At 46.3% G+C, this 22,371-nt stretch overlaps 1 protein-coding gene across 5 annotated transcripts in view; it reads right to left on the bottom strand.

The window, feature by feature from the left end:
* The window catches only part of ARHGEF10 (Rho guanine nucleotide exchange factor 10), a 318,961-nt gene that overhangs the window by 121,770 nt on the left and 174,820 nt on the right, over positions 1-22,371 (bottom strand). For all 5 annotated transcript variants that reach the window (XM_063916670.1, XM_063916669.1, XM_063916673.1 and 2 more), the window contains 2 exons: positions 15,734-15,913; positions 9,126-9,242 (listed from right to left, as the gene is read on the bottom strand). In XM_063916670.1, the coding sequence (XP_063772740.1) occupies positions 9,126-9,242; positions 15,734-15,913 (297 nt within the window). The remainder of the gene's footprint in view (positions 1-9,125; positions 9,243-15,733; positions 15,914-22,371) is intronic.

Genomic DNA, 22,371 nt, shown 5'->3' with positions numbered 1-22,371 from the left:
TGGGGACACGATAAGAACCATGGGGTTTATACCAAAGCTCTAGAACGGGCGGGAGAGTGCAGATGACTCTGCAGCACCGATTGACCAAACATGAGGTCCTCATCAGCCAGGGTATAAAACTTATAAAATTTCGCAAAAGTGTTTGAACCCGACCAAGTAGCTGCTCGGCAGAGTGTTAATACCGAGACCCCCCGGGCAGCCGCCCAGAATGAGCCCACGTTTCTGGTAGAGTGGGCCTTCACTGATTTCGGTAACGGCAATCCAGCCGTAGAATGAGCATGCTGAATCGTATTACAGATCCACCGCGCAATAGTCTGCTTGGAAGCAGGCGTCCCAATCTTGTTGGCAGCATACAGGACAAACAGAGCTTCCGTTTTCCTAAGTTGAGCCGTTCTGGTGACATAAATCTAAAAGGTCCTGACAACATCGAGAGATTTTGACTCCGCGAAGGCGTCAGTAGCCACCGGTACCACAATAGGCTGGTTCATGTGGAACGATGAAACCACCTTCGGCAGAAATTGTTGTCGAGTCCTCAACTCCGCTCTATCTTCATGGAAGATTAAATAAGGACACTTGTGAGACAAAGCCGCTAACTCAGACACCTGCCTTGCGGATGCTAAGGCCAATAGCATGACCACTTTCCAAGTGAGAAATTTCAACTCTACCTTCTGTAAAGGTTCAAACCAATGTGATTGAAGGAAATGCAACACCACATTAAGATCCCATGGTGCCACTGGGGCAACAAATGGAGGTTGGATGTGCAAAACTCCTTTCACGAAAGTCTGAACTTCTGGAAGGGAGGCCAATTGTTTTTGAAAGAAAACCGATAAGGTTAATCGAGCCTAACTTTAGGCCCGCATCCACACCTGCTTGCAGGAAATGGAGATAACACCCTAGCTGAAATTCTTCCGTAGGAGCCTTCTTGGATTCACTCCAAGACACATATTTTTTCCAAATACGGTGATAATATTTAGACGTTACTCCTTTTCTAGCCTGAAGAAGTGTGGGAATACCCTTTCGGGCTAGGATCCGGCATTCAACCGCCAAGCCGTCAAACGTAGCCGCGGTAAGTCATGATATACGCACGGCCCCTGCTGCAACAGATCCTCTCGTAGAGGAAGAGGCCAGGGATCTCTTATGAGTAATTCCTGAAGATCTGGATACCAAGCCCTCCTTGGCCAGTCTGGAATAATGAGGATCGCCTGAACCTTTGTTCTTCTTATGATCTTTAGCACCTTTGGAATGAGTTGAAGTGGAGGGAACACGTACACCGACTGAAACCCCCATGGTGTCACCAGCGCGTCCACTGCTATTGATTGAGGGTCCCTCGACCTGGAACAATATCTCTGAAGTTTCTTGTTGAGGCGAGATGCCATCATGTCTAATTGAGGAATTCCACAAAGACTTGTCACTTCTGTGAAGACCTCTTGATGAAGACCCCACTCTCCTGGATGGAGATCGTGTCTGCTGAGGAAGTCTGCTTTCCAGTTGTCCACTCCTGGAATGAAGAGCGCTTGTATGTCTTTCCGCCCAGTGGGGAACTTTTGTGGTCTCTGCCATTGCCGCCCTGCTCTTTGTTCCGCCCTGGCGGTTTATGTGCGCTACTGCTGTTATATTGTCCAACTGTATTAGGATGGGCAAGTTGCAAAGTAGATGTTCCGCTTGAAGAAAGCAGTTGTAAATGGCCCTTAACTCCAGAACGTTTATGTGTAGACAAACTTCCTGGCTTGACCATTTTCCCTGGAAATTTTCCCCCTGTGTGACTGCTCCCCAGCCTCAGAACTCGCATCCGTGGTTACTAGGATCCAGTCCTGGATCCCGAACCTGCGTCCCTCTAGGAGGTGAGAGCTGTGCAGCCACCACAGGAGTGAGATTCTGGTCTTGGAGGACAGGATTATTTTCCGGTGCATGTGCAGATGGGATCCGGACCACTTGTCCAATAGGTCCTACTGAAACACTCTGGCATGGAATCTGCCAAACTGAATGGCCTCATAGGCTGCCACCATCTTCCCCAGCAATCGAGTGCATTGATGAATTGATACTCTCGCTGGTTTCAGAATTTGTTTGACCAAACTCTGAATTTCCAGAGCCTTCTCTTCTGGAAGAAAAACGCTCTGTAATTCCGTGTCCAGAATCATTCCCAAAAACAACAGCCGCTTCGTCGGATTTAACTGTGACTTCGGCAAGTTTAGGAGCCAACCATGTTGTTGCAGAACTATCAGGGAGAGCGCAATGTCCTGCTCCAGCTTGTCTTTGGATCTCGCCTTTATCAGGAGATCGTCCAGGTAAGGGATAATTGTGACTCCTTGCTTGTGGAGGGATATAAGGCAAAAATGATGACTTACCCGCGGTAGCCGTAGATACCAAATCAGCGAGACCTTCACCAAACAGTACACCACCTTTATACGGTAGATACTCCATAGCTTTCTTAGAGTCAGCATCAGCATTCCATTGATGAATCCACAATGCTCTCCTAGCTGAAACTGCCATGGCATTGGCCTTTGATCCCAAGAGGCTAATATCTCTTGCCGCTTCCTTTAGGTAGGCTGCAGCGTCCCTGATATAACCCAGCGTTAAAAGGATGCTATCCCTATCTAGGGTATCTATATCAGATGACAAGTTATCTGCCCACTTTTTGATAGCACCACTCACCCACGCACATGCAATAGTTGGTCTGAGTAGTGTACCTGTGGTGACGTAAATGGATTTTAACGTATTTTCCGGTCTACGATCCGCAGTATCCTTAAGGGCTGCCGTGTCGGGAGACGGTAAAACCACCTTTTTAGACAACCGTGATAGAGCTTTGTCAACAATGGGAGGTGACTCCCACTTTTCTCTATCGCCAGAGGGGAATGGATACGCCATTTGAATCCTTTGGAAATCAGAGATTTTTTGTCAGGATTTTCCCACATTTTTTCAAAAAGGGTATTCAGTCCATGAGAGGGAGTAAACGTTACCTCAGGTTTCTTTCCCTTATACATACAGACCCTAATATCAGGAACAGCAGGGTCCTCGGTGATATGCAACACGTCTTTTATTGCCACAATCATGTACTGAATGCTATTTGCCAATTTTGGGTCTAATCTGGTATCACTATAGTCGACACTGGAGTCAGTGTCCGTGTCGGTATCTGTGTCTGCCAACTGAGCAAACAAACGTTTATGTGACCCCAAGGGGGTCTGGACCTGTGATAACACATCCTCCACAGATTTCTTCCATGCCTGGTTCTGAGACTCAGATTTATCTAATCTCTTATTAATAAGAGCCACATTAGTATTCAAAGCATTCAACACATTTACCCAATCAGGAGTTGGCGGTGCCGACAGGGTCACTCCCCCAGCCGTTTCTGCCCCTAACACAGTCTCCTCCTGGGAAGAGCATTCCACCTCAGACATGCCGACACACGTGTACCGACACCCACAGACACACTGGGCAAATAGGGGACAGACCCACAGTAAAGCCTGTCAGAGAAACACAGAGGGAGTTTGCCAGCTCACAACCCAGCGCTTATCCCGGTTCTGAAACTTTAATATAATGCCTCAGACCTTGCAGTGCTTTTATAATAACTTATTTTAGCACCAGCATCCCCGAAGAGAAAATGGCGCTGATGAGAGCTGCAAGGGCTAAGCCCCGCCCCCTTCATGGCGCGCTTTAGCCCCGCTATTTTTCAAAATAACAGTACCTGTGGGGGTAATGATTTAGTGCCTAGGCACTCCAATCGCACTTTGCCAGGCTCAAATGAGGAGTTTTATGCTGCCCAGGGCGCCGCCCCCCCCTCCCGCGCCATGCACCCTGTAGTGCCGCTGTGTGTGGGAGCATGGTGCGCAGCGCGTTTGCTGTGCGGTACCTCAGAAGCCGTCACTGAAGTCTTCTATCTTCTTCTACTCACCTGTCTTCTGACTACTGGCTCTGCAAGGGGGGTGACGGCGGTCTCTGGGAATGAACCCCTAGGCGTACCTAGTGTTCCAAACCCTCAGGAGCTAATGGTGTCCTGTAGCCAAGAATCAGAGCCTTTGAACTCACTAGAAGTAGGTCTGACTTCTCTCCCCTAAGTCCCACGATGCAGGGAGACTGTTGCCAGCAGTGCTCCCTGAAAATAAAAAACCTAACATAAAGTCTTTTACGAGAAACTCAGTAGAGCTCCACAGTGTGCATCCAGTCTGCCTGGGCACATATTCTAAACTGGAGGAGAAGGAGGGGCATAGAGGGAGGAGCCAGTTCACACCCCTTTCAAAGTCTTAAAGTGCCCATGTCTCCTGCGGATCCCATCTATACCCCATGGTTCTTATGGTGTCCCCAGCATCCTCTAGGACATATGAGAAATAAGTCGTAATGACGAAAAAAGACTCACCTGGTCCTTATCAGCCTGGTGTGCCACCCCATAGCAAGTGCAGCCCCTAGGCACGTGCCTATTGGGAAATCTGCCACTAGGCAGGGGTCATCCTGTCCCCTATTGCAGGTGTTAGCAGGGCTCCTGGGACAGAGCAGATTAGCTCTGCTGGAGCAGCAGTGGCTGTGCCGCAGAGCTCCGTTGGAAGAGCAGCAGCCACACTTGGATCCCATTATGAAGCACTCAGGTGCTGCTGTAATTGCAGGTGCCCCTTCAGGGCTTGGAGTTCAGGGGCATGCGTCTCTATTGCCTCTGGGAGTGAATTCCCTGCCTCCAGCAGCAGAGCCTATTTGCAGCCTATGGAGTATATGCAATTGCGGTCGAATCCCGTCCGGAATTCGACCGTTTTTTAATTCGACACAATTCGACAGTCAGACACCTTCCCGCCGGGACCCGAATTCGACATATTCAATAAAAAACGGATTCGACAGTCCCGCTGTCGAAAAACGGACCAATTGACGGATAGTGTGCGTTCTGGATTCGACTTCATGGACGGCACAAAATTGTTTAAAAAACCCTGAAAAAAAATGCGTGGGGTCCCCCCTCCTTAGCATAACCAGCCTCGGGCTCTTTGAGCTGGTCCTGCTTGTAAAAGTACGGGTAAAAAATTGACAGGGGATCCCCCGTATTTTAACAACCAGCACCGGGCTCTGCGTCCGGTCCTGGTGCAAAAAATACGGGGGACAAAAGACGTAGGGGTCCCCCGTATTTTTAACACCAGCACCGGGCTCCACTAGCTGGAGAGATAATGCCACAGCCGGGGGACACTTTTATACCGGTCCCTGCGGCCGTCGCATTAAATCCCCAACTAGTCACCCTTGGCCGGGGTACCCTGGAGGAGTGGGGACCCCTTAAATCAAGGGGTCCCCCCCCTCCAGCCACCCAAGGGCCAGGGGTGAAGCCCGAGGCTGTCCCCCCCATCCAAGGGATGCGGATGGGAGGCTGATAGCTGTGTGTCAAAATAAAGAATATTGTTTTTTGTAGCAGAACTACAAGTCCCAGCAAGCCTCCCCCGCAAGCTGGTACTTGGAGAACCACAAGTACCAGCATGCGGGGGGGAAACGGGCCTGCTGGTACCTATAGTTCTACTGCAAAAAAAATACCCAAATAAAAACAGTACACGCACACCGTGAAAGTAAAACTTTATTACATACATGCACGCCGACACACACATACTTACTTATGTTGACACGCCGACTTCTACATGTAGAATCCATGGGGTACCTGAAAATAAAATTATACTCACAAAAATCCTGTGTAGCATCTGTCCTCTTCTCCTTGTAATCCACGTACTTCGCAAAATAATAAAACGCATTTACCCGGACCACGCACTGAAAGGGGTCCCATGTTTACACATGGGACCCCTTTCCCCGAATGCCGGGACCCCACGTGACTCCTGTCACAGAGGGTCCCTTCAACCAATCAGGGAGCGCCACGTCGTGGCACTCTCCTGATTGGCTGTGCGCGTCTGAACTGTCAGACGGCGCATAGCACTATGCCGCTCCATTATATTCAATGGTGGGAACTTTGCGGTCAGCGGTTGACCGCGAGTAACCTCACCGCTGACCGCAAAGTTCCCACCATTGAAGATAATAGAGCGGCATAGTGCTATGCGCCGTCTGACAGCTCAGACGCGCACAGCCAATCAGGAGAGTGCCACGACGTGATTCACTCACATTAGAGGCCATACTCAGATGGATGATCTGCCATATAAAGACGCACAAAGCATCTGTACACGCTGACAGTGGGCGTCTCAGTCCTTTCATAGTTGGACGCATGGATGTACACCAGGAAAGGGCATTGTAATGGCACTAGCAAAAAGTCACAGAAGCAACTTCAGCATAAGATGCAAGGAAGGTCGCGGCTGCGTCCAATTCAGAACCAGGCCCTATGAGGAGGGAGTATCCCAACCTCCTTGCAGACCTCATTAGGGCTGCTTCCAGAAATTTCCTGGGCTAGTTTTGTATACTAATATGGCCCTTGATGTGAATACATAAATTAAATACACTATTTATTAAACAGCTAGGACTATCTGTTCCTATAAAAATATATATATTTCCCATTACATATGATGTACTCACATGAGCTATGTCATTGACAATTTGCATTACAATAATCAGTGGTGGAACTTGTGGCAGTGCATCCGGTGCATTGCACTGAGGCCTGTTACAGTGAAGGGGGCCACAGCCACCGGCATTACAATGAGTCACATGGACTCACTGTATGCCACCACCAGTACTGCGCACGTCACCAGTGTTCATAGTCCGTATAGTAGTATAAACAATAACGCAACAGGCTGTAGCGGCATATCTGTGTCCCGGCCAGAGAGGGAGACGAGGCCGCTCTTCCCTCTCCTCCCCTCTCAAGCACCTCCACCCCACCCGCTGCTACTGATTGTGAAGGGTGAGGAGGGGCCACTCTCCCCTCTCCTCTTGAGCGCCTCCTCCTTGCTGCTTACTGTGACACACACTGCCGTCGAGGGGAAGGAGGGGCCTCTCTCTTTGCTCCTCCCCCAGACCTATTAGTGCAGTTGATGAAGACAGCCCATTCTGAGGTGAAGATGCATATGTCTATATCTAACAATATATATATATATATATATATATATATATATATATATACACACACACACACACACACACACACACTGCTCAAAAAAATAAAGGGAACACTAAAATAGCACATCCTAGATCTGAATGAATGAAATATTGTTATTAAATACTTTGTTCTTTACATAGTTGAATGCGCTGACAACAAAATCACACAAAAATTTATTAACCCATGGAGGTCTGGATTTGGAGTCACACTCAAAATTAAAGTGGAAAAACACACTATAGGCTGATCCAACTTTGATGGGGGGGGGGGGGGGGGCTGTTTTGTTTGAGGACATGTGGTCCTTTTTATAGACATAATGGATAAGATGCAAAACAATTTGCATATATGAAAATGACTTTGCCACTTAGCCTGTGATTGCAGATGATCTAGTGTATGCTCTGTCTGCCTGCTTGGCTGACATATAGAATTGAGTGAATAGTGATTGGGATACGGTTAGTGTAATAAGCAAGAAAATATATCTTTCTTAAGAATGATATAGTTTCCTAAATTCTGAAGGTGTATCATATAATGTGCTCATAATATTTAATTGTATTTCTTTTTAACTTCCCCCTTGATGCTGGACATGTCCACTATCTGGAAAGTCTTGGGGGGAGGGTGCTGCTGCCATGGCCCATGGCTAGACCTTACACCTCTGTTGCTGCCCATGCGGGGCCACTAGTACACATTTTTCCAGGGCCGCTTTTTGTTCCCAATCCGCCCCTGTTTATGCATATATATGTCACCCACTGTCATCCACTATCTCCCTGCCTCTCCAGTCACCCACTATCTCCCTGTCAGCCACTGCTTCCTCTGTCTCCAGTTATCTCCTTGTCACCCTCTCCATCATCCACTATCTACCTGTCAGCCAATGCCTCCCCTGTCACCAACTATCTCCCTGTAACCCATTATCTCTCTGCCACGCTCTTCCCATCACCAACTATCGCAATGTCTCCCTCTCCCTGTCACCCTCTGCTTTCCACTGTCACCTTCTGTCTCACCCTATTTGCCTCTCCCTTTCACCCTCTGCCTTCTGCTGTCACACTCTGCCTTCTGCTATGATCATCTAGTTCTTTGTCAAGGTCCCCCTTCACCCACTGACTCTCCTCATCTGCCTCTCCCTGTCACCCACTGATTCCCCCCGCCAATCTCTCCCTGTCACCAACTATCTAAGTCACCCACTACTCGATGGAGAAACTGTCTTTTTTCAACCTCAGAAACTGTCTCCCTGTCACCACTGTCTCCCTGTCTTCCACTATCTCCCTATCACCCTCTGCCTTCCCCATTATCCACTATCTCCCTGTCACCCTCTGCCTTCCACTGTCTCCATCTGTCTCTCCCTATTTGCTTCCTGCTGTTGCTCTCTGCCTTTCCCTGTTGCCCTCTGTCTCTCCCTGTTGCACTCTGCCTCCCCAATCACCCACTGTGTCATCTTATCTGTCTCTATTTGTCACTTTCTACATCTCCCTGCTACCCACTGACTCCCCTGACAACCACTGCCACTCCCTGACACCCACTACTTCTCCCTGTCACCCACCTACTCCCCAGTCACCTCCTACCACCCTCAGCATCCCCAATCATCCACTGCCTCTCCCTATCTACTTCTCCCTGGTATCCACTGCCTCTCCCAGCCATCTCTACCTGTCACTCTCTGACTTCCCAATCATCATCTGCCTCTCTGTCACCTACAGCCTCGCCCGCTATCATCCACTGCATCTCCTCGTAGAGTGGAGTAGGGGAGCCCAGAGCATATTTTTGCACATAGGCCCACCACTTGCAAGTTCCGCCACTGACAACAATTATATAAACAAATTCCATTCCAGAGATATGTGGATTAAATACAAATTTAGGAGGTTAGACTATCCTAAGAGAGAAAATTACTTCTCTATATAGACATGCCACAACTGATCACTGCACCAAGTCTCAACACATGCTTTACAAACTGGACACACAGTGTGTACATCACCTTTGTAACCTAACGTACACAAACATAGTGACACATCATCATGGCAATCTGTAATAATTAAAAGAACAATAATAAACAAATGAGAACATGTACAATCTATGTATGTATTACATAATAACTGTTTTTCATGGCATTGGGGAATTTGTAGTGGGGGGAAAAAAACAACAGAAAACCTACTTTTAAAAATTCCAGAAATGTTGGTTTAGTGGCACATGTTCTCCTGAGAATTCCAACAGCAGTGCTGAAATTGTTTACATATTCGCTATATGCATCAAGTACCATGGATTTTGAAAACTACAAAAAAAGAAAATAATTAGTAAGTAAGCATGATATGATATCCAGTTTAGTTCCGTTTAGCTATGTATATGATCACATGAATTGGCAAATATGCTGGAACTACGTTATCATTTTGTAACATTTATTTATATGGTGCCAGCATGTTTCTTTGTGTTTGCATTTGGGAACAAAACATTAGGAAAACGAGACAGGGTAATTACATATGTATGTACAATCAGATATTTTGTACTCAACGTAAAATCCCTTTCATGTAATCCATCTAGGGGACAATGTAGTTGGCACAGGAGTAAAAGCACTTCCCCCTGAACCCATATAACCCTTTCACCTCCACCTGACCTCTGTTTTTGCATAATAAAGCCGCATGGAGGAAGAACTAAAACTATATAACCAAAAAACAACTAGAACACAGAATAAAACAACAACAATGAGGGAGGGATCACAGTGTCCCCCAGATGGATTTCGAGTAAGCGATTTTACAGTGAGTACAAAAATCCAATTTCCTTCTCCATCCTACCTGGGGGACACTGGAATCTTGACTATGGGACTTTACAAAGCAAGCATAACAACGGGGGCTTCTGTTTGGCAAAGCTAAAAGAATGGAACCAGTAAAATTTGGAAATGTATGTACAAAGGACTAGGTTGCTGCTCTGCATAAATACTCAACCAGGACGCCATGAGGAACTGCCCAAGAATCCCAGACTGCACGAATAGAATGAGCTCGGAGGGAAGCCGTAACATGCTTATACAAGACAGGTTAGGCTGGCGGATAGTAGTGGTAATCTATCTCGCAACGGAACACTTGGATACACACACAAATTGTACATAGACACAGTTTTGTTTATTTATAAAAATTAATGTAGATGTACAATGTTTGTAAACAATGTTTGTCCCCATTGTATACACACAGAAGCAGGCAGCAATATAGAAACACATTTAAAAAATTGAGTTTAGTAATCCAGATACTTTGCAATATAAATGGTTTGCATTTAAAATTTGGAACTAGCGCATTTTTCCTTGGGGCGCTGAATAACGTATTTACAACCGATGAAATTGGCAATGCTGTAACTAGAGAATTTTGAAGCTGCTCACTGCCTGAAGCAAAGTGCCAGTACTTGTGAGGGATACAGCGGATGAAGCCGAGTTTCTGTTGCCTCAACATTTTACAGTACACATGTAAACAAATTATTTGAGCATAAGATCAATCCCATCCTGGGAAAGCTGGCAAAATGTCATTTAGCTACTATGCGACCATTCCTGTTATTTCTGAATGTACAGATCAGATGCTTCATAGCTGAATCAGTTTATTTTTAAATGAATTTACTATAAATATTCACCAACACAATCCGACTTCTTATTCCTATACTATAATTTATCATTTACAATGTGTACTGCAATGAGTTCAGTTTTGCACCAGTGCACATACAGATATAGCCAGGCTCATCTATCCCGCAATGTGTACACACATATCGCGGGTACAACTAAATGCGCCCGGCTGCCACTATTTGCACCCGCACGTGTATGCTAATTGCAGCTGCGAATAGCTACATCTGTATGTGATTTGCCCAACACTCTACTCTCTGGGGCCAACATTACTGGGATCAGTATGAGATCCCGCCACCCGGGATGCAGAAAGTCAGGATCCCAACATCGGCATCCCGGGCAGCGGAATGCCGGCAGGGAGGGGGATGAGCGCAACGAAGCCCCTTGCAGGCTCGGTGGCAAGTTACGCTCACCACAGGTTATATTCTTCTTCTTCTGTGGGTGTTATGGACACCCATAAAGGGGGAATCACCTACCTCGCAGGTATACCAGCGGCGGTATGGTGGTCCTGTCGGGATTCCGGCGTCGGTATTGTGACAGCCGGGATCCCGACTATCAGTATGCTGACTGCATACCACACCACTAATTATAAGCTCTCAGTACCAACATAAACATCACATCAGTGTATTACTTCCTACAACTTGAGAACCAACCTATTATTACATTGAAAGGTTACATTTTTGCTGCTTTGCTGCCTGGTTTATCCTCATTTATGGTTAAATTACACAGAGAGGGGATATTGGGACAGTTTACGTTTCATGTGACACCTTTGTGTGTTTGAAGCTTTATTTCCCATTGAGGATCTTCTACAGTGAAGAGGGCCATGTGCTCTTCCACTTAGCATGGATCGCAACTAAAAATGCAATTTTCTACCCAATTATCTAATGCAATTTTCCACCTAATTCTAATACCAGTAATCTTCAATGAAAAGATCACACCTAATTTTCAAACTGCCCTGTACAGATGTGTCCTAATACACTACTGTTTTACTACTACTTTTTTTTAGCAGCACAGGCAGATTTCACCATTTTCATCTACACTTTTCTATGGTTTTGCCGGCAAGAATTATTATGCAAATCACATTTTTGCACATTTGCAAATGGTAAAAGAACGGGACAATGTATACTTGTGAAAATAAATTTTCTTGGCACTTTTTACGCGATATACATGAAACATTAATCCACTATAAATTACTGTGTTTTCGCGGACAACTGAATTCTCCCCTAAGTGTATGAGACTATATCTGTATTTGTATGATATGCCGTCACTTTTGCACAACTTCTTCAACAAACCCCACATCTTCCTCATTCGTGGTCTTTGGTGGAAATCTAGGTGCAGAGGTTGAGCATATTGCATAATATGCTTATAGTATGCTAATAAGTGTCCTGCTAGTGCAACACGTTTGTAGGGTCTCATTCCTGGGGTCTTCAGCAGTACCTCATAACTACAGTAGGTTAATCTGTTACAGAGCAGGGAAAGAAGATGACAAAGGGCACTGACATACTAAACCATAAGTCAAATCTCCTATGGAAGAAGGTTGGAGTCTGTGTATTGAATGCAGCACCCGAATGTACAGTAGCTGTAGACATTTCCGCATTTTCTCCCAGACTTAGGGCCTGACACAGAGGTGGACACAGTTGCATTTGCTATTGTGATTTTTTTCAGATCTTCAGATGCGGTAATATGAAAATGTTAGTTTCAGCCTTCCCCTTGTGTGCTTGTGTGCCTTGAAAGGTGCAAGCCCTGAGAAGCACACTTTCAATGCCAGTGTAATTCTAAACAATGCACCATCGGCTCATCATCGAACTTACCATCGACATTTTCACCAGCCTATGGCACTGAAGCAGCAGTACTGGGCCTGAGTAAGTAGCCACTTGCAATGAGACAGCCTTTGCTTGCGTTCACTCCAGGCCACCTCCAAGGTACCTTCCAGGAAAACCCATGGTTTTGCCTTGCCCTCCCTTATGCCAGTGATCCCTTTATGCAACAGCAGACGGAGTTGTACAGTCAGGGAAACACTTGCGTTTTTAGGGCTTTTTCGTGCCTGCACAGTAGCAAAAAATTGCTTAAGGACCTGCTTCATAGTTTTAAGCAAACCCAATGGTTTAGGTACAAATACGATGTTTGGGGGTCTGTGCAGATATAAGACCTGATTTGCACATGTGCGATGTACATAAATTTTAAATACACGAAACTGCTCAGCCACTTCCATGCTGTTGTGAAATTCCATACAAACATGAATTGATGCCTACAGCAACTGCGTTAGCATGGGCACCTCTCTATCAGGTCCTTAATGACATGGAAATCACCAGATCTCCAGTAATGAAACAGGTCTTAGTCCTGTATTTTAAAACAGCACAATCAGTTCCTACACAAGGAAAAACAGAATACACAAAGGGAACAGATTGCTCCAAGGTGGACACCTTTTTCTTTCTTTCAATAGGTTTAATCAAATTAATAAAAACAAGTGAATTAAAAAATAATCCCAATGTTCAACAAGTTGATTATATATTTAAAGGTTATTGTTTAGCAAAGCTAAGTATTGGCTACACATATTGAGCGTATGATCACATCACCCACTGCTTTTTTGGATGCAGCTATCATCATTAGAACTGGCGCTAACACCCACCCCATGCAAGGCCCAAAAGATCTGTCTGAAACTAGTATTCTACATTCATCTTAATCTGCCATCACATGAGCACTGAAGGTGAGCTACGCAGCCATGAGACGTCCATGAAACTCCCAGGCGATCAGTCCATGCAATCACACAGTGAATGGTGACACACTGAGCAAACCGTCCGCTCTCGTATCCTCTTTCAAAGCTACCTGGAACTCTTCTCTTCCCGATACTACTAAGCTCCTGCATGTGCTCCTGTTCGTGTTGTTTTCCTTCTCTCTGTCAGTATGCTGGACTTTCCTGAAGGCACATAGGGTGTTATTCAGAGATTAATACAGATCACTGCATACGCAGCCAGATCTGCATTCATCTCTGCATATGCTGGGGGCCGTCCAGCACAGGGCAAGGCCACCCAGCATGTGTGAGGCTGCCCCCCAATGAATTGCGGACGCATTCAGATCTAAGATTGACCCCTAGCAGCGCATCAGGCAATTAGCGGCCATTTTTTTTTTGAGCAGCTGCGTGTGACATCACGCAGTCGCCCCGAAAAACAGTCCGGGGCCGCCCCCATTTGTTTTCTTCCCTTTAGTTTTAGGTTATAGAATATGTGCAATGGCAGCTCCCAGAACACAACAATGTTTTATATACTGTACTGTTTTGTTGTTAAATAGCCATGGGGCTTTAGGCTCTTTTGTTTTGTTATTGTTGCTGGCCACTTGTGAAAGATCCACAAGGAGGACACTTTAAGACCGTAATTACTGTAACTATACTGCTTGAGCGCAATACCCATTTTGCTGCTTCTACTATTTATGAGCCAGGATCTGGGTCTTTGTTTATTTGTATCCCCTTCCTGTGTATGCATAAACTTGTAGTGTTTTTATTCTTATTCCTAGTTTACTTAATTTAATTCAGTAATTTTACTCGTTACCATCTACACCTATTATTGTTGTCATGAATTTCCTGTTCATACAACATGTTACTTCCTGGACATGGAAGTTGTCTAAACTTTCATCATACCTCTGATGAAGCTGTAGGAACTACAGTACTACAACAAAACATGTTAATTGACAGGAGACCTGGAACAGTACTGTATATTGGTACCCAAAACAGCAGTATTGAGATACATTACAGTCAGTAACAAGAACACTACCAACCCAAAGTAACTATTTGCTCATGGGACTTGATCACTTCTTTTGATAATATCCTTCCATTTGTAATTGCAGAAGAATTAATTTGTTATATGAGAGTGAAATATGAGAGTGAAATATGTTTTCCTACTTATCACACTTTAATGGTTAGGATTCACTAGCATAAATTGGATACGGTGGCATCACACACCATTAGCAATCCAGGGGAGTCTAATGAGAAACTGGTATTCACCAGGCGTTCCCACAAGGGAATTTAGGGTTCATTGCAGTATTCTTGCAGGTCATGGCCCTTGGGTGGAAGTGCAGCAGACACTGGTGTGACGACAGAAGTCCAAGAGAGCCGAGGATAATATAGCAAAGGAGTCTTTGAGGGTTATTCAATTAACCATGGTAATATACAGCGGCTAACTGACAACACAAACCAGGAATCCTAATCAAAGAGGGAGAACCCCATTTAAGCAGGTCTGATAGAGTGGTACATCCCTCAAGGTTACTTGTGCAGGCTCCCACAAGATGGCAACTGCTAACGGCTGAACAGTGAGAAGCACTAGCAAGTTGGCAGCGCCCAGAGGAGCACCATGGGACCAGAGATGAGTGGCAAAAAGAGACTGGAGCAGACTGCGAGGGTTGCTGGCTGGGACCCGATGCCACCAACTGCCAGAAGGTAGCTCACTCTTCTGAGGTCAGTGATATTAATGAAGATTAGTTTTGTGGCCAAGTCTTAATAATAATTTTTATTGGAGTTGTTTTGTTCCTACACTGGAGGGTCCTAAATACTCCCCTACAGATATGTTCTCTGACACCTTGCCTCAATACACCATGCAGCACAAGCGAACCACGACAAGAGGTACAATGTAGTGACTTCTTTAAATTTGCATCATATTCATCAAGTAAAACCCCAATCTGTACCATAGACACTGGGATGGGACTTTAACAGGAATGAGTTTTAAAGGGATGGTATCGGGATCCTGGCGCTTGGGATGCCGTGGTTAAAATATAATTGAAAAAAAAAAAAAAAAATACCCTGGTCGCAGGGTATTGGATGGTGGGAGAGGGGTGTTGTACAAAAATTTTTTTTTTTTTTACTACTAAGGTGGTGTGGAGGGGCTACTATTATTAGAAGTTAAGACCACTGGAGGGGATGTCTGTTGCCAATGGGGGTGGGTGGGAATTTATTTAATAATGGGGCCTATGGACAGGAGGCGGGGGGGATAGGTGCCTCCCCCCCCCCCCAGACTTTTTTTTTTTAAATATTTTAATAAAAACACTTTTTTAAACTTTATTAAGTAATAAAAAAAACCTGACAATTTCTGAGTGGTTTTGTGGAGAACAGATCATCAGTTAAGTGGCTAAATAGAAATAAAGAAATAAGAAATGTACATTGATTTTACTATTCCACTTACTGATGCTACAAATACATCTCCGATCATTTCTGTTGAGTCCCACTCAGAGACCCGGCTGGCAAGAGCAATCTGGAACAGCGAGTGGCATTGGAGAATTTCCTTTATTCGATAAAAGACTACCTTCAGCTTTCTTTCACTTAATAGCTTTGGCTCCATGTCACACAGTGGCTTCTCGTATTGCTGCAATGAGAGAACAATCTGAAAAATCTACTTGTTTTAGATTATGAAAATGTGCAAAGAACAATATGGAAATTATGAAAACATATTTATTTATTTATTTTAAATTACCCAAACATTATCAATAGTTCACATTTATTTTCTTTACAAAATGTTCTAAGTGTACTCCTGTTTCTAAAGTACATGCCCCCCAGTGCTTTGCTGATAATAAAAATGATTACAAGTAATAACAGCTTTGCCAAGTATGAGTCTATAGGGATACACTAAATACAGGTGAAATTTGTACTGAAACAGTTTTGGCACAGAACACATTTACTACATCTGTTAGCAGAACAGACATCTCCTTGAGGATTTGCGGACATTGTTGGCATTAGAATTGTACTATCAGGAGGACGAAACCTCTCTGTTAGTATTCCAAATTATACCCCTATTATAAATACATCCCAATCTTCTCATTTACTTTCAGCCACTTGTTTACATAGTTGATTCGTGCAGTAACACAAGGTCTAAATCCTTTTGCAGATGATGTCTGTGCAGCTTCACACAATGAAATCACAGAGCTAACAGATCATTCTGAGAAATCAGTAATTCTGAAAGTCTATGGTGAGTCAGGTACAACTAACATGTCACCAATAAGATGGTTCTAAATGAGGACATCAATGGAGGGCGACTGGCCAATTAATGCTTTGCTGAGAAGATCATCTTATATGCCGTACATGACTAAAGCTGGGTACACACTATACAATATATCAGACAATGTTGCAATCTGCAATGGATTGTAACAACCACTGTATTGTATTGTACCCTCAGATCCACCTCATTGTTTGATGAATTGGGTGGTGGCATTGTCCTATGGGATATGCTGCACGTCCAATGGGACGATTCCAGGCAACGCAGTGTTGTTACATGGAAAATGGCAAATATATTGCACCACCGTACAGCAAATCGTGCAGTATGTACAGCATTGCAATATATTGTTACATTGCGTCACAACGTTGCTGGGTCATACAATCGGCAAGTATAAACTCAGCTTTAGGTGCAATTGTGCCTGTTTGTACCATCTATTATGTTAGAAAATAAGGTTTTACTTACCGGTAAATCTATTTCTCGTAGTCCGTAGTGGATGCTGGGGACTCCGTAAGGACCATGGGGAATAGACAAGCTCCGCAGGAGACAGGGCACTTTAAGAAAGAATTTGGATTCTGGTGTGTTCTGGCTCCTCCCTCTATGTCCCTCCTCCAGACCTCAGTTAGAGAAACTGTGCCCGGAAGAGCTGACAGTACAAGGAAAGGATTTTGGAACCCAGGGTAAGACTCATACCAGTCACACCAATCATACCGTACCACTCGTGATAAACTTACCCAGATGACAGTATGAACAACAACAGAGCATCAGATCAACCCTGATGCAACCAAACATAACCCTTATTTAAGCAATAACTATATACAAGCATTGCAGAAGAAGTCCGCACTTGGGACGGGCGCCCAGCATCCACTACGGACTACGAGAAATAGATTTACCGGTAAGTAAAATCTTATTTTCTCTAACGTCCTAGTGGATGCTGGGGACTCCGTAAGGACCATGGGGATTATACCAAAGCTCCCAAACGGGCGGGAGAGTGCGGATGACTCTGCAGCACCGAATGAGCAAACACAAGGTCCTCCTCAGCCAGGGTATCAAACTTGTAGAACTTTGCAAAAGTGTTTGAACCTGACCAAGTAGCCGCTCGGCAAAGCTGTAATGCAGAGACCCCTCGGGCAGCCGCCCAAGAAGAGCCCACCTTCCGTGTGGAGTGGGCTTTTACTGATTTTGGAAGCGGCAATCGAGCCGCAGAATGAGCCTGCTGAATCGTGTTACATATCCAGCGAGCAATAGTTTGCTTTGAAGTAGGAGCACCCAGCTTGTTGGATGCATACAGGATAAACAGCGACTCAGTTTTCCTGACTCTAGCCGTTCTGGCTACATAAACCTTCAAAGCCCTGACCACATCTAGTAACTCGGAATCCTCCAAGTCACGAGTAGCCACAGGCACCACAATAGGTTGGTTCATATGAAAAGATGACACCACTTTTGGCAGAAATTGTGGACGGGTCCGCAACTCTGCCCTGTCCATATGGAAAACCAGATAGGGGCTTTTATGTGACAAAGCCGCTAATTCTGACACACGCCTAGCCGAAGCCAAGGCTAATAGCATGACCACCTTCCACGTGAGATATTTTAACTCCACCGTTTTGAGTGGCTCAAACCAGTGTGACTTCAGGAAACTCAACACCACATTAAGATCCCAAGGTGCCACTGGAGGCACAAAAGGGGGCTGAATATGCAGCACTCCCTTTACAAACATCTGAACTTCAGGAAGAGAAGCCAGTTATTTTTGAAAGAAAATGGATAGGGCTGAAATCTGGACCTTAATGGAACCCAATTTCAGGCCCAAAGTCACTCCCGATTGTAGGAAGTGAAGGAAACGGCCCAGCTGGAATTCCTCCGTAGGGGCATTCCCGGCCTCACACCAAGCAACATATTTTCGCTATATACGGTGATAATGTTTAGCCGTCACGTCCTTCCAAGCCTTTATCAGCGTAGGCATAACCTCATCCGGAATGCCTTTTTCTGCTAGGATCCGGCGTTCAACCGCCATGCCGTCAAACGCAGCCGCGGTAAGTCTTGGAACAGACAGGGCCCCTGTTGCAACAAGTCCTGTCTTAGAGGCAGAGGCCACGGGTCCTCTGTGAGCATTTCTTGCAGATCTGGATACCAAGTCCTTCTTGGCCAATCCGGAACAATGAGTATTGTTCTCACTCCTCTTTTTCTTATGATTCTCAGCACCTTGGGTATGAGAGGAAGAGGAGGGAATACATAGACCGACTGGAACACCCACGGTGTCACTAGTGCGTCTACAGCTATCGCCTGAGGGTCTCTTGACCTGGCGCAATACCTCTGTAGCTTTTTGTTGAGGCGGGATGCTATCATATCCACCTGTGGCAGTTCCCACCGACTTGCAATCTGCGTGAAGACTTCTCGATGAAGTCCCCACTCTCCCGGGTGGAGGTCGTGCCTGCTGAGGAAGTCCGCTTCCCAGTTGTCCACTCCCGGAATGAACACTGCTGACAGTGCTCTTACGTGATTCTCCGCCCAGCGAAGAATTCTGGTGGCTTCCGCCATCGCCACCCTGCTCCTTGTGCCGCCTTGGCGGTTTACATGAGCCACTGCGGTGATGTTGTCTGACTGAATCAGAACCGGTTGGTCGCGAAGCAGGGTCTCCGCTTGACGTAGGGCATTGTATATGGCCCTTAGTTCCAGGATATTGATGTGAAGGCAAGTCTCCTGACTTGACCACAGACCTTGGAAGTTTTTTCCCTGTGTGACTGCCCCCCACCCTCGGAGGCTTGCATCCGTGGTCACCAGGACCCAGTCTTGAATGCCGAATCAGCGGCCCTCGAGAAGGTGAGCACTCTGCAGCCACCACAGGAGAGACACCCTAGCCCGGGGGGATAGGGTGATCAGCCGATGCATCTGTAGATGTGATCCGGACCACTTGTCCAACAGATCCCATTGAAAGGTCCTCGCATGGAACCTGCCGAATGGAATGGCCTCGTATGATGCCACCATCTTTCCCAGGACTCGCGTGCAGTAATGCACCGACACCTGTTTTGGTTTTAATAGGTCTCTGACCAGTGTCATGAGCTCCTGAGCCTTCTCCATCGGGAGATAAACCCTCTTCTGGTCTGTGTCCAGAATCATGCCCAGGAAGGGCAGACGAGTCGTAGGAATCAGCTGCGACTTTGGAATATTTAGAATCCAGCCGTGCTGTTGTAACACCTCCCGAGAGCATGCTACGCCTATCAGCAACTGCTCTCTGGACCTCGCCTTTATGAGGAGATCGTCCAAGTATGGGATAATTGTGACCCCTTGCTTCCGCAGGAGCACCATCATCTCCGCCATTTCCTTGGTAAATATTCTCGGTGCCGTGGAGAGACCAAACGGCAACATCTGGAATTGGTAATGACAGTCCTGTACCACAAACCTGAGGTACGCCTGATGAGGTGGATAAATGGGGACATGAAGGTAAGCATCCTTTATGTCCAGAGACACCATAAAATCCCCCCCTTTCAGGCTTGCGATGACCGCTCTGAGCGATTCCATCTTGAACTTGAACCTTTTCAGGTATATGTTCAGGGATTTTAAATTTAATATGGGTCTGACCGAACCGTCCGGTTTCGGTACCACAAACATGGTCGAATAGTAACCCCTTCCCTGTTGAAGGAGGGGAACCTTTACCACCACCTGCTGAAGATACAATTTGTGAATTGCAGGTAACACTATTTCCCTCTCTAAGGGGGAAGCTGGCAGGGCCGATTTGAGGTAACAGTGAGGGGGCATCTCTTCGAATTCCAGCTTGTATCTCTGAGACACAATCTCTATAGCCCAGAGATCCACCTGGGAGTGAACCCACTTGTGGCTGAAATTTCGGAGACGCGCCCCCACCGGGCCTAGCTCCGCCTGTGGAGCCCCAGCGTCATGCCGTGGATTTAGCGGAAGCCGGGGAGGACTTCTGTTCCTGGGAACTAGCTGTATTGTGCAGCTTCTTTCCTCTACCCCTGCCTCTGGCAAGAAAGGACGCACCTCGTACTTTCTTGCCTTTTTGTGATCGAAAGGACTGCATTTGATAATACGGTGCTTTCTTAGGTTGTGAGGGAATATATGGCAAAAAAATTGACTTTCCAGCCGTAGCTGTGGAGACCAGGTCCGAGAGACCGTCCCCAAACAATTCCTCACCCTTGTAAGGTAAAACCTCCATGTGCCTTTTTGAGTCTGCATTGCCTGTCCATTGCCGAGTCCACAGGACCTTTCTGGCAGAAAACGACATTGCATTTATTCTAGAGCCCAGCAGGCTAATGTCTCTTTGAGCATCTCTCATATATAGGACAGCGTCTTTTATATGCCCCAGGGTCAGCACTATAGTATCCTTGTCCAAGGTATCAAGTTCCTCAGATAAGGTATCTGTCCATGCTGCTACAGCACTACACATCCAGGCCGACGCAATCGCCGGCCTTAGTAGGGAACCTGAATGTGTATAAATGGACTTCAGGATACCCTCCTGCTTTCTATCAACAGCATCTTTTAGGGTGGCCGTATCCTGTGACGGTAGGGCTACCCGCTTGGATAAGCGTGTTAAAGCTTTGTCTACCCTAGGGGAGGATTCCCAGCGTAACCTGTCCGTTGGCGGGAAAGGATACGCCATAAGCATCTGTTTGGAAATCTGCAGTTTTCTATCTGGAGATTCCCAAGCCTTTTCACATAACTCATTTAACTCATGTGAAGGGGGAAAGGTCACCTCTTGCCTTTTTTCCCCATACATATAAACCCTCTTGTCAGGGACTGGGGTTTCCTCTGTGATGTGCAACACATCCTTCATTGCTATAATCATGTAACGGATGGCTTTAGCCATTTTAGGCTGTAATTTTGCATCATCGCCATCGACACTGGAGTCAGAATCCGTGTCGACATCTGTGTCAACAATTTGGGATAGTGGGCACTTCTGAGACCCTGACGGCCTCTGCGACATAGGATCAGGCATGGGCTGAGACCCCGGCTGTCCCAAGGCTTCAGCTTTATCCAACCTTTTATGCAAGGAAGTGACATTATCATTTAAAACCTTCCACATATCCATCCAATCGGGTGTCTGCGCCGTCGGCGGCGACCCCACATTCATTTGCTCCCGCTCTGCTTCCACATAGCCTTCCTAGTCAAACATGCCGACACAAGCGTACCGACACACCACACACACAGGGGATGCTCTTTTTGAAGACAGTTCCCCCACAAGGCATTTTGGAGAGACAGAGAGAGAGTATGCCAGCACACACCCCAGCGCTATATGTCCCAGGAGTCACACAGTAACTTAGTGTTAAACCCAGTAGCTGCTGTATATATTGTTTTTGCGCCAAATTTATGTGCCCCCCCTCTCTTTTTACCCTCTTCTACCGTGATTCTGCAGGGGAGAGCCTGGGGAGCTTCCTCTCAGCGGAGCTGTGGAGAGAAAATGGCGCTGGTGAGTGCTGAAAATGAAGCCCCGCCCCCTCAGTGGCGGGCTTCTGTCCCACGTTTGTGTGTAAAATAATGGCGGGGGCTCATGCATATATACAGTGCCCAACTGTATATATGCTACTTTTTGCCAAGAGGTTCCTAATTGCTGCCAAGGGCGCCCCCCCCTGCGCCCTGCACCCTACAGTGACCGGAGTATGTGGGTTTAGTGTGGGAGCAATGGCGCACAGCTGCAGTGCTCTGCGCTACCTCATGTGAAGACTGGAGTCTTCTGCCACCGATTTCGACGTCTTCTTGCTTCTGACACCGGCTTCTGTCTTCTGGCTCTGCGAGGGGGACGGCGGCGCGGCTCCGGGATCGGACGACCAAGGGTGCGATCCTGTGTACGATCCCTCTGGAGCTAATGGTGTCCAGTAGCC

This window comes from Pseudophryne corroboree, chromosome 4 (assembly GCF_028390025.1).
Source record: "Pseudophryne corroboree isolate aPseCor3 chromosome 4, aPseCor3.hap2, whole genome shotgun sequence".
Lineage (NCBI taxonomy): Eukaryota > Metazoa > Chordata > Amphibia > Anura > Myobatrachidae > Pseudophryne > Pseudophryne corroboree.
Note: the sequence above shows the minus strand (reverse complement) of the source record. Positions and strands in the feature narration are given on the sequence as shown.